Source organism: Amblyraja radiata, chromosome 3 (genome assembly GCF_010909765.2).
Source record: "Amblyraja radiata isolate CabotCenter1 chromosome 3, sAmbRad1.1.pri, whole genome shotgun sequence".
Lineage (NCBI taxonomy): Eukaryota > Metazoa > Chordata > Chondrichthyes > Rajiformes > Rajidae > Amblyraja > Amblyraja radiata.
In genome coordinates this window covers 31572313-31585659 of record NC_045958.1, presented here as the reverse complement: position 1 = coordinate 31585659, position 13347 = coordinate 31572313, and the positions used below count along the sequence as shown (strand labels likewise).

Genomic DNA, 13347 nt, shown 5'->3' with positions numbered 1-13347 from the left:
TTGTCCTGTTCGTGTACCTGTCTCTTAAATGTTCCAACAGCCTCCTCTGGCAGCTTGTTCCATACACCTACCACCCTTTGTGTGAAAAAGTCACTCAAGATTCCCCATTAAATATTTTCTTAAGGAAATCAGGAAAGGGGGCAGGTGACAACTCTAGCAGATAATAAGGAGAATCCAAAGAGATTTTGTGTATATCAAGAGAAATAGTTGACAATAGAGAGAATAGGGTCCCTCAGCAACTAAAGCAGTCACGTGTGTGGAGCTGCAGGAGATGGGCAAAGTCCTCAACAGGTATCTCCCCAGTTTTACCATGGAGAAAGACAAGACATGGCAACTTAGGACAGTTAATTGAGATGTCTTGAAGTAAGTCCATATTATGGTTGAGGTGCTGGCCATCCTAAGGCGTATGAAGGTAATAAATACCCCAGGCCTGATCACATGTATCTGAGGACACTCTGGAAAGCAAGAGAATAAATTGCAGGAACCCTGACTAACAGAAATAAATAATCAGTGAGATGACGGCCAGCGTTGTGCCTCCGGAGCAGGCGTTCAGAACAGAGATGGGAGAGATTAAAGATGTCTGTGAACACTGGCTATTTAGTCTCTGCACTAAGGCACTAAGGCAGTGGTTCTTAACCTGGGGGTCATGACCCCCTATGGGGGCCGTTTGGGGCTCATGAAGGGGATACAAATAACATCTGAATGGTGGCATGTTAGCATTCATAGCAAAAGGATTTGAGTATAGGAGCAGGGAGGTTCTACTGCAGTTGTACAGGGTCTTGGTGAGACCACACCTGGAGTATTGCGTACAGTTTTGGTCTCCTAATGTGAGGAAAGACATTCTTGGCATAGAGGGAGTACAGAGAAGGTTCACCAGACTGATTCCTGGGATGTCAGGACTTTCATATGAAGAAAGACTGGATAGACTCGGCTTGTACTTGCTAGAATTTAGAAGATTGAGGGGGGATCTTATAGAAACTTACAAAATTCTTAAGGGGTTGGACAGGCTAGATGCAGGAAGATTGTTCCCGATGTTGGGGAAGTCCAGAACAAGGGGTCACAGTTTAAGGATAAGGGGGAAATCTTTTAGGATCGAGATGAGAAAAACATTTTTCACACAGAGCGTGGTGAATCTCTGGAATTCTCTGCCACAGAAGGTAGTTGAGGCCAGTTCATTGGCTATATTTAAGAGGGAGTTAGATGTGGCCCTTGTGGCTAAAGGGATCAGGGTGTATGGAGAGAAGGCAGGTACAGGATACTGAGTTGGATGATCAGCCATGATCATATTGAATGGCGGTGCAGGCTCGAAGGGCCTACTCCTGCACCTATTTTCTATGTTTCTAACATATCAATTTGTTGAGCCCATATCTAGGAACCTAACAAAGGTACATACTACATACGTTTTTTTGTTCGCGTATGCGCGTACTGGTGCCAAAAAAGTTAAGAACCGTTGTCCTAAGGACATGGCCAAGGACTGTCTGGGCTAGTTGTTTAACATGAGTCCCCCTCAGGAAGGCCGATCTGACTTTTGCAACAGGGACCATGGGAAAAGGTACACTGGAGGCTGATGGGATGGATGTTGGCCTTTTGCTCAAAGCAAGCACAGAATGCAGTAAATTTATCATGGAGGATTGCACTATCAGCAATGATGCTGATTGACTTTGCCTTGCAGCCAGTTATTGTACTCTGGCCTTGCTACAGTCAGCGGGTGTCATCTCTTGGCATCCCTGGTGGCTTTGAGAAGATCATAGCAAGATTTCTTGTACCACTCAGGATAATTTGACATGTACACAGTGGTCGGCCTTCACGTGGGAATGGACCTCACAATTCATCCATTGTTTCTGGTTCAGGAACACTTGGTGTGCAATCAGCATTACTTGTATAACATGGGCCAAGTTGGTTATAGTGCATTGTTCTCAAATTCATCAATCATGCCACATGCAATATGCATTATGGAAATGCACATTTATACAGGTACTAGATCAATGAGAAACAGCAAAAATAGCTTAAATCCAAGTTAGAAATATACCCAACTGTGACATCTAGTGGTTACTGAAATAAGCTGATACACGCATATTCCTCACAACAGAATCAGTTGGAACTCAAATCATCATGTTGAATAAAGATTAAAGAAATATCAATTGTAATTTACTACATTTATTCACATCCTAATTCCAGGATCCTTGAATTTTATTAGAAAAATAGTGGATTTCCTGTTGGAGACCAAACAATGACATTACTGATGTTCAAGAAGGAACTGCAGATGCTGGAGAAACTCAGCGGGTGAGGCAGCATCTATGGAGCGAAGGAAATAGGCAACGTTTCGGGTCGAGACCCTTCTTCAAATTGTAGCTTTGAAAATCAACATGGTTGCAAGCATGATTGCTTGTAGTTTCCTTTCAGAATGCAACACCTATTACTGTAAAAATGATTTCTGTATCTGGGAGGAAGAGGCAGGCAGTGGTGGCATTTTTAGGCTATATTTGGCCAAATATATCCAATGTCCCATGGGTCACGTGTGGGAATTATGGATTTCCCATAACCTTAACAAACAATAGCTGTGCAAGAAAATCCCAATCTTTGAATTGTAAATGCTTCCCAATGCCTCTCCAAAACAGCTTGTGTAGTAATTTAGTGCAAATTTCAATGTTCCATGAACTTCGTAACATCCACAGTTGTTGCCCTCTGGACCCCACTATCATAATCATGCAAACTAGAATAAATGTGCACAAGAGAAAGTTGTGATCACACCATCACCAACTTGAGTGCAGTCCTGATCTATCTACCTCATTGGAGACCCTTGGACTATCTTTAATCGGACTTTACTGCATCTTCCCTTTATCTGTACACTGGACAGTTTGATTGAAATACGCTATTATTTTTTCACCGACTGAAGAGCACACAACAGGTAACAATAATAAATTAAAAACTATCAAAAGGCCATATTAAAAAAAAATTTAAACACAAGGCACTGGTAATGATATACACTGGCAATATTATAGTAAAAACAGAAACGTTGATGTGCCTTGAACTGTAAAGAAGCAAATTCAATCTCAGGAAATAACATTTTATTAAACAATGTTTTATTTATATTTGCCATGAAAACTCAAGCCGGTCACCACTACATTAAAACATTGCATTCAAGCACACCATGTTCCCCTCCACTACAAGGAAATGCTACCAAACAAGAAATGTTCAACCCAGTTTGTGTTACATTTTGGCCAAAGTGGTTTAAACATTTTTTAAAAAGGCATTAAGATTAAGCTCAGTGCTGTGCTATTGTAAATTTATAAGTCTTTACCAAGATGCCTATTCGCCCCTTTCCTGCTGCAGGTTTTAAGTCAAGGTTCAGTAACATTTGCAAGCTGCCCAAAATGACTCTGGTTTCTGCATCTACACAAATTACATCTCGTTGGTTTGATCTGTAATCATGCTCAGATAAACATCTTCTGTAGTTTTAAAAAGTCATTCACATTAGGTTTTGTTAAATTCTAATCCTTGCAATGTTCTAAAAATTCTCAGTAACAGTATAAAAAAAGTCCTGAACCACGTCATGTATACAAAAAGAAATTAACAAAATATCTAAAATACAAATTACTGAAATACAAAAATATTTTCAATTTCTAAATAGTAAAAGTTTAACATAGGCAGTATGTTTTTGAAGAAGTGGTCTTGGAAGATGATCACATTACGGCACAGCTTCTGTTGGCTGCTCTTGGGTCTCCCTAAAAACAAAAATAAATCAATATACAAATTAAAGCACCAGTTTTAGTGCACTAGAGGAATGAAGAACAATGTGATTATTTCACCCAACATAACAGACAGTTATATATGTAGCTACCATCACTGCAAATACAACATTATATTTATATATATATATATATATATAAAAATAAAAGAAGTAGTATTTGCAGTGATGACAGTTGTATGATTATAATTGACATTAACTGATGCAACCAAGTGTTGAAAAAGAGCATTTTCTACTGTTGGAGTAATTCAAGAGTATTAAGTTGCCCGATGTACCAGCAACGGAACAATAAAATTCTTACTTGCTGCAGATGAACAAGCCGGTTAACACAATTTATTACAAGGTCTTTGGTTCCAATGCAATTCAGAAATGCAGTATACAATACCAATGGGAAATAGTAAAGAGAAGTATTTTAAATTACACTCAGAATGGAGAGTAAATCCAATCATGGCAGTGGGATTGATGGGAAGGGAAAGGAATCCAATTAATTAAAAAACATTGAACTGAAAAATACATACAATAATGGTGACCATGAAACCAAACTGCCAAAAATACTGATTGGGTAATACTCAAGGACATTTTCCACCACATTTCGTCAAGCCAATGGCGCCAATCCATACGCTCAATAGCCATGTTTGTCATTTAGTGCAATCAAAGGCATGCAATTCCTCCCCCAACTTGTTTTCCACAGTCCCTCTCTCAAGTTAATAAAGGTCCTGACCCAAAATGTTGTTTATCTATATTCTCCAGAGATGCTGTCTGATCCACCGAGTTACTCTAGCACTTTATTTTTCACTCTCCCAAATATCTGGATGTCTAAATCAGGAAAGCCATTGCACACAATCTGACTACATCCTGCCTACAGGCCAACACACTGTAATGTTTGAGACCACGTAAGGCCCTGTTGTGACTAGCACAAGCAAAAGGAAAACACGTCCGACATCTTGCAAGTATGATTTATTCTGCCCCACCCACGGACACATCTCCAAGGTCACCTGCTCTCGATCACGAGGCACAGCCCTTTATATTAAAGGGGCACTGGCATTTACATATACATCACATCTCCCCCTTTACTTTAATTACAATTCTCCCCCTTCCCTTAAATTACCTTACATCCCCCCTTCAACGTTGGTCAAAATTAATAACTTGAACCTTAATGAATTTAATGTGGATAAAGTACCACAAATAACACAGTGCATACTACAAAACTATAAAAAAATTGCCCAACAATTTTACATAACAAGTCGAGTTGGGGGTTTTGACAATCGCCCACTTCTCGTGCAAGTCGTCTTTCCAACTCGTTCTGTGTCGTATTTCTGTTGTGTGCGAGTGTGGCTTGGCTCGCTTTGAGCCGATTCCCCCACCACAGACCCTTGTGATGCGGCCTGTGATAGTTCGCTTGAGTTTGGGAGACTAGCTCCTTCTGGGTGAGGGGTTCCTCCTTGTGGGAGAGTGTTCGCACTTGTCTGCTGCGTGTTGCCAGGGCATGGCTCAGCTGCTTCGTGCGCAGGTCGTATGTCCTTCCTGTTCCTGTGGAACTCTGTACCGCTCGGTGTAGAGATGATGTAGCTCCGAGGGGACAGGTTTTCTCTTGCAATACGGCCACGATGCCACTCAGTTGGTTTGGCATGAAACCATACCTGTTGTTGTTGTTCCAGGCGCGGCAGCGGCTCGACGCTTGCCTTCACATTGAAGTATGCTGCCTGTTTTTCTTGTCGGATGGCCAGTTGTGGTCCCATGGGAGGGACATGATGAGGCAGTAAGAGCGATAGAGGCGATGGCAATTTGCTTCTTAACAGTCTACTGTTCAGTAACTGTGAGGGGGCATAGCCGCCTGTCCCATCAAGTGGGGTGTTGCGGTATTCGAGGATGGCGTACATCGGGTCACGGCCGCTGCGTTTGGTTTTCCTCATGATACCTTTTATAGTTTGCACACAGCGCTCTATCTGCCCGTTGCTCTGTGGATATATAGGACTTGAGGTGACATGGGCAAATTCCCAGTCATCCTGGAACCTACAAAACTCAGCACAGACAAATTGTCTCGCATTGCCATTCCGGGCAAACATGCCCTTCATCTCACGTATCACCGAATGTGACGTCATGTCTGTCAGTTGCGCTATTTCTGGGTACTTGGAGTAATAGTCCACTACAAGCAAATGGTCAACTCCATCCAGACGGAAGATGTCTGCGCCGACCTTAGACCAAGGTCTGCTGGGGATGAAGTGTGGTTGGAGCGGCTCGCTTGCTTGTGCTTTCCTTGTCGCCTGGCATATCGAGCAATTTCCCACAGTGTCCACAATCTGTGCGTTCATTCCTGGCCATGCAAATAAATTGCGGGCTCGTTGTTTAAGTTTCACTACTCCCAGATGTGATTCATGTAGCGCGTTCAGCATCCGCCGGCACATGCTTTGGGGGACTACGATTCGGTTTTCCCTCAAGACTAATCCATCAACTTCAACCAGCTCATCGTGGTATGTATGAAACGGAGTCAAGTCCGAGGGCAGATCACGCCTGTTACTAGGCTAACCCTTCCTTATATACTCGCACAACAGTGTTAGGGTTCGATCTTTCTTTGTTTCAGCCTTGAACTGCGCAAGGCGCTCGTCTGACATGTGTAGGATGTCAAGACCCATCTCTTCACCTCTGCCTATCCTTAGCCACACGTCCCCCTCCCTTTTCATCTGTGCTTGAATTGCCTCATATTGTGTTTTGAATTGAATTCAGTCTTTAATTTGTGTACTAGTCATGTCTCTACTATTTATTTCATTCCGCATACATGTTTTTCCTCTACTTGTTAAATTTTTGTAAGGTGTCCTTGAGACTCTTGAAAGGCGCCCATAAATAAAATGTATTATTATTATTATTTGTCCCCTAACACCACATAACAACCCATGCATCAGTGTACACAAAACATCTCTGGGTGACAAACATACAATTTACGCACCATCAAAACACAAGTGAGCATTTGGGGGGGGGGGGGGGGGGGGGGGGGGGGAGACAGACAGCATGAATTTGCCACACCCGACTATTCTTGATATTAACTGGAGTTTTGCCACATCAAATCCATGAGAAATACATTCTAGTTAACATGTTGATGTTCAGTTTGTGAATACTATCTAGAGATACACCTTCTGGGCTAACGGTGCTGTCTGTTTTAATGCACAAATAGCATTTAGAACCTTATCTGCAGCAAAATCTTTTTAAAGTATATTATTAGCCTGAGATAGGCTTGGGTTACATTTGTTAACGTCAGCTTTATTAAGAATAGCAAAATGAGATTAAAAAAGCTTCTCCAGATGATCTATTCCTATTGGACAATTCACTTCTGTGGGCATCTTCTGTCAAGCCACATTTCCAACTGGTGAGCTGTTCAGGTTATAAACAATTCTCAAGAACAATACCCTGTCGTAAATTGGGGAGGACCTGCAATCAGTTGAGCATTCTTTCCGCTACAGGTTCTAAACAAAGTTTGTTGTACCAGTTAATCAAAACCACAGTAGTTTTCCTTCAAATTTCCATTGTATGATTTCAATTATTAGAGGTAGACCTACTTGTTGATGGAAAAGGTCTTCATCTTTAATCTCGATTTCTTCCTCTTCCTCCTCAATAAGAGTGGTGGTAAAAATTGTGCTTCTCTCAGCCACTTCCTGCAGGAGAAATCAGCAAGGTTAATTTCCAAATGAGACTTAGCTAAACTGTAGAATAGCACTGCAAACCCTATTCTATAAAATGTCTTTAGATTTACAGATAAATAAATATGTTTTGGAAAAAAGCAAACTAACAGGTTAGCTGATTGTAGCCGTTTATCTTTTCGCACCCCCAGTAGCTACCTGCCAACCACCACCTCTACCAGTTGAGCCTGTGCCAAAGGACACCGTGGCTGGCTGGCTGGCGGGTTGGCAGAAGGCGTGGAGGTGGTGGCCGGTTCCGCAGAACGGTCCCGGTGGCCGCTCGCAGCCACCCGAGCTACTGAATGAGTTGGTGGCATGATCCCCGACCCCCTCCTTCTCAACGCTCCTGCCCCCCCTCTGCAACTTTAACCCTGGCTGCCTAGCCAAGTTTGCTACTTTGTGCTGACTTGGGCCAGACTCCCCACATGCTGTGAAGGAACTCTTTCCCCCCACCCCCCATGGCACTGTCCTTTTAAATCAGCTGCCAGCAATGAGGGATAGACTTGGCAGTAAGTACAGCCAAATACAGCAACATCGTTCTTCATGTTGCTGTACTGAGGGATAGCCAAGTCTATCTTTCTTGGTGAACAATCTAACCTTTGGCCTCCAAGACGCAGGTAAATTTTCAGGCTTTATTTTAAGGTAAAAAAATAGCATCTTCATTGCCGGGAAATACAGTACATTTGATAGCGGTTTCATTCAATTGCGTACAATACTGTCATACCCTTTTTCTCTCAACAGTATACAGACAATATATTTAATCTTAAGAAAAAAATATTCATAGGAACACAGAAGCATCGACAATCTTCCAATTTTAAAAGACAAACGTGGTATGATTTTGGGAAATTGCTCTCAGTAATTGAAAGAAACATTACCTCTCCCTGCAAATTCCTGAGAACTACTTTCACATCTGCCCCAGTGGCCCAAGCTTTTTGATTCTTCCAGATCAGATTGGCAGGAGAAGACACTACACCAGCATCAGAAGCCCAGATCTGTAGTGGTGAGATTATTGAACATTAAGCACAACCAACATAAATTTATCACCAGTGTCCACAATTCATGGTAAACATTTTTTTTTTTTGAAGTTAAGAGCTCCCTGGATTAAATAGTTGATAAAAAACACAGATCAGATTAAACCAAGCAAGGACATTAATTAATCAGTGAATCAACAAATACGAAGAAAAAAAAAATAGATTTTCTGCACAGCAGGGCATATATTATCCCTAATCAAACCAGAAGAAAAAGCAATAATACATTAAGATGAACCAGGCATGAAGATTTACAAAAAGACTGAAGAAAAAGCAGGACGGAACTAAACATTGCAGGATATTAACAATTAGAAACTGTAAAAAATTGAACGCGGTATCAGAGCTAACAATGCCAGTAGAAAAAAATGTTGATCAATAAAACAACAGAACCCGGATAAATGATCAACTAACCTTAGAGAAACAAGGAGCTGCAGATGTTGAGTCATAGAGAGTCGTACAGCATGGAAACAGATACTTCGACCCAACTTGCCCATGCCGACCAACATGCTCCATCTACACTAATCCCACCTCCCTGCGTTTGGCCCATATCCCTGTAAATCTAACCTATCCATGTACCTGTCTAATGTGATGTCCCAAGAACCTCAAAACGTTGCAATAGTATCTGCCTCAAATATCTCCTCCAGCAGCTTATTCCATACACCCTCCACCCTCCACCCTTTGGTAAAAAGGTTACCCTTCAGGTTCCCATCAAATCGCTCCCCCCCCCTCACCGTAAACCAGCGGTTCCCATCCTTTTTCATCCCGTTTACCACCCCTGGCAACTTTAAATGCGTATTTATGAACAACTAATGATGAACAGATACCAGTATACCAGAAACAGTCAGTCAATGAGAAAAAATATGTACAAATCCATAATCAACAAGTTTACCCCCAGTGTGGGTGAAATTTACCCCGTGTGGGTTAATTTACCCCAGGTTGGGAACCGTGGCCTTAAACCTATGTTCCCTGGTTCTGGATTCCCCTACTTTGGGCAAACGACTGTGCATTTACCCAATCAATTCCTCGCATTATTTTGTACACCTCCAAGATCAACCCTCATCCTCCTGCACTCCATGGAATAAAGCTGCAGCCTGTTCAACCTCGAGTCCTGGCAAATCTTCTCTGAACCCTTTCAAGTTTGACTATCTTCCCTATAACATGGTGACCAAAACTAAACATAATACTCTAAAAACTGGTTTACAAAAGACACAACGTGCTGGGGGAACTCAGCAGATCAAGCAGCATCTCTGGAGAACGTGCATAGGTGACCAGAAGAGCCATGACCAAAAACCTCATGTGAGATTTTCATGTACTATGTGCCTACTGGTCCAGAGAACATCATCCATGTTCTCCAAAGATGCTGCCTGACCTGCCGAGTTACTCCAGTACTTTGTGTCTTCTCAACAATACCATATATTTAGTCCAGAGACTACAAGTTAGTGGGAAGAATAATGAAGGAAAAAGGAGTAAATAAGCAGGAACACAAATAAAATTTAAAAAAAACAGCACAGAATATTTTAACCATCCTAAAATGACTGGGATAAACAAGTACATAAAGAGCTGGGGGTAGTAATGGAGTAGGTAAAGATACACGGGTGGCTACATCCTTCACAATCAAGGACCAAGGTAACAGATGCATGGAAACAACAGCTGCAGAATCCCCTTTAAGCAACAAAACTGGAAATGTATTATCCAAGCCCTGAAACTCCTCATCCAACAGCATGCAACTACACCAGAACTACTGTGGAGCAAAAGAACAGCTTCTTTCTCCAGTGTAATTTTGGAAAAGAATTAAATGCTGCCTCATGCCAACAAAGATACACCCTGAAAGAAAATAAAGAAATGATCCTACAGTGCATATGGATCTTCCTTCCAAACCTGCAGGCGCATAGTACACAATAACAGATAGTAATAGAGAATAAACCAGAGTTAATGACTCGATACACACAGACCACCATTTTGGGTAATAAATGGGAAAATGGCATACCCACTATACCTAGGAAAATAGATTGGATAAAAGCCGATTGCAGGGTTAGACAAAAGGATTCAGGAAATAAAAGGAACAGCAATAATAAGGCTTGATGTACATTATATTTATTTTGGACTCAATTTGGGTTCTCCAGTTTTAATTGGCCAAAATCAGGTTCTCGGTTACTATAAGCTTCATACAAATGTATCAACTATCAATTTCTATGATAAAATACAGAACCACTGAACAGTTAAAACATAGAAAGCAGCCATTCAGCAAATCCACGTCAACCCTAAATAGGCAACCCAGGTATTCCCACAACCCCCACCCCAGCAAATTATTTAATTCCAGATAATTAACCAGCTCCCCTTTAAATACTACACTACAATTGAATCCATTTCCACTGCTACCCCAGGCATACATTCCCGACCCTAAACATGCAAAGACGATTTTCTGTAAATCATATTTGGTTCTTGGCTCTTTCAATTCTGAAATAGGTTTCTCTATTTAATGTCTAAAACCTTGTTTTAAACACTTCCATCTGATTTTCTTCAAAGGAGAAGTATCCAAGTTTCTTCAGTTTAGCAAGTCTTTTCCCCCTATCATAGACCAGACATTTCAGAAGTTGCTGGTTATAAGCTCCACTGGATTTTCTAACATCTCCATTTAAATTATTTTTTGATCTTATCCTTCTATTACACTGCATCTCAGTAGATTCTAAAGAGTAGTTTTTCAGCACATCAATATGAATTTTTATTAAGCTTGAACTTACAGTAGTCGTTTGTCCAGCCTTCAACACATACTTAGTGGTAAACTTGTAGGAGACAACTCCATCACCAATTTTTCGGATCAGTTCCCAGCCACCCATATGTTGATCCTGTTTTAAGAAACAAAAATCAGCACACATCTAACTTGGATCTAATGTATCTCGCAAGTCTTTTCTCCCACTTGTACCTGCTCAGAATTGTTCTTTAGGCGTATAAATTTGCCATCAACATCCAGTTCCTCGAGGACTATATTTCCAGTGGCAGAAGCCTGATGGCAGATGCTAACACTACTGCTAGCGTCGGACTCCTCAACATCAACACGCTTTCTCTTGCCACGAGCTGTGCGGACACTGCGGCTTGATGTGGCACGAGAAACAGTCACCCGTGAAGATGGACTCGGTGACAGCTTCAATCTGAAAATAAAATAAAATGTTATTACATTTCATACAATGCACTGTGTCAGTGGTTTAGTTTTAGTTTAGAGATACAGCATAGAAACAGACCCTTCTGCCCACTAGATCCACACAGACCATCGATCACCCATACACTAGTGCTATGTCATTCCACTGTCGTATACTACACACTACATGAAATTTACAAAAGCCAATTAACCTACAAAATGACATGTCTTTAGAATATGGGAGGAAACCCAAGCACCAAGAGAAAACCCACACGGTCACAGATTTAAAAGACATTTGGACAGGTACGTAGATAAGTTTAGCAAACTTTGGTTAATAAAGGATATTATGTTCGATCGGGGAGAAGGAGTTTGTCAGGTATAGGAAATTAGTATTTGCCAGGCAGGGTGAGGGAAATCCTAAATTCTTTTGCAAGTATATCAAAAGCAGAGTGTATCTATGGAAGGAATGCTGTAATTTACATGTGGGGTGAGGGGATATGAATAAAGTCCGAAATGATTACTTCTCAGCATTCACCAAGGAGAAGGAAGGATGAGAAGGCTGGAGAGTCGAGGGATACATGGATATTCTGGTGCACGGTTGCTTCAGGAAGGCCAGGGCTGAGTAGGTGCTAGTAGTATTGAAGTACATTATGGTGGGAAAATACCCCAGGTCTTTCCCTCCATATAAGGGACGTGTTGAAGGCGATTGCTGTGGCTCCAATGAAGATTTTTGCATCTTTAGTAGCCACAGGTGAAGTATCAAAAGACTGGAGGATAGTTAACAATCTCCCCTTATTCAAGAAGGGCAGTAGGTATAAGCAAAGAAACTACTGGTCAGATGAACTTCAATGGAGAGCAAGTTGCTGGAGAAGATTCAGAGTTATAAGATAATAAGATTTACTAGACCAAGTGGGACCCGTTGGGTCCTGACGACTCAACGTGCGGTTGTGTGGGGGGGTTGGCGTGGGGCGGCTGTCTGCGGCGTCACACACACTAACCACCCCCCTTGATATTATATTAATATTATTCATTTGCTCGGGGGGGGGGGGGGGGGGGGGGGGAGAGAGGCCGGGGGTGGGGGCGGGTAACGATGTAACTCGCAACACGTGGAAACAGTGCGCAGCAGGCGGCGCGAGCAGACCCATTGTGACGTCATCAGCTCGTTTATTTTCTAAGTTATTTTTGAACATTTTTATAAATAACTCGAGAAATAAAGCTAGAATTTTTCAGAAGAGATGATTTCAGACTCCAGGAGATAAATCTCTATCAGAATATGTAAAAATTTACTGTAGGGCGTCGGGTTTTCGAGAAGATGCGATTATACACAAACAAATACACACACAAATAAATACATCCACATACAAGATCAGACTTTTAATAGTTATATGATAAGATGTTCACTTAGAAATGCAGGGAATGATGAGGAGTCAGCAGTTTTGTGCAGGTGAGAACATGTTTCACAAATCTGATCGATAACCAAGGAGATTGAAGGCCACAGAGCAGAAGGTGCCACCAATATGGACTTTAATAAGACTTTTGACAAGGTCCTGCACTGTAGTCTGGTCCTACAGATTAATGCAAAACAGTTCCAAGCATGTGGATGAACTGGATCCAAAATTGGCAGGGGAATAGGAGGAAGAGTATAGTGGTGGAAGGGTATTTTTCTGACTGGAAAGCTGTAACAAGTGGTCTGCTCATATAAATAAATGATGAGTTTGCAGATTACTCTATAACTGGTGGAAACATGGATAATAAAGTTTGTCT

At 41.6% G+C, this 13347-nt stretch overlaps 1 protein-coding gene across 3 annotated transcripts in view; it reads right to left on the bottom strand.

The window, feature by feature from the left end:
• Positions 1-3051: 3051 nt before the first annotated feature.
• Positions 3052-13347, bottom strand: part of lmnb1 (lamin B1) — a 37724-nt gene continuing 27428 nt past the window's right edge. For all 3 annotated transcript variants that reach the window (XM_033017544.1, XM_033017543.1, XM_033017545.1), the window contains 5 exons: positions 11371-11596; positions 11189-11293; positions 8295-8411; positions 7300-7395; positions 3052-3725 (listed from right to left, as the gene is read on the bottom strand). In XM_033017544.1, the coding sequence (XP_032873435.1) occupies positions 3684-3725; positions 7300-7395; positions 8295-8411; positions 11189-11293; positions 11371-11596 (586 nt within the window). In that variant the 3' untranslated portion in view covers positions 3052-3683. The remainder of the gene's footprint in view (positions 3726-7299; positions 7396-8294; positions 8412-11188; positions 11294-11370; positions 11597-13347) is intronic.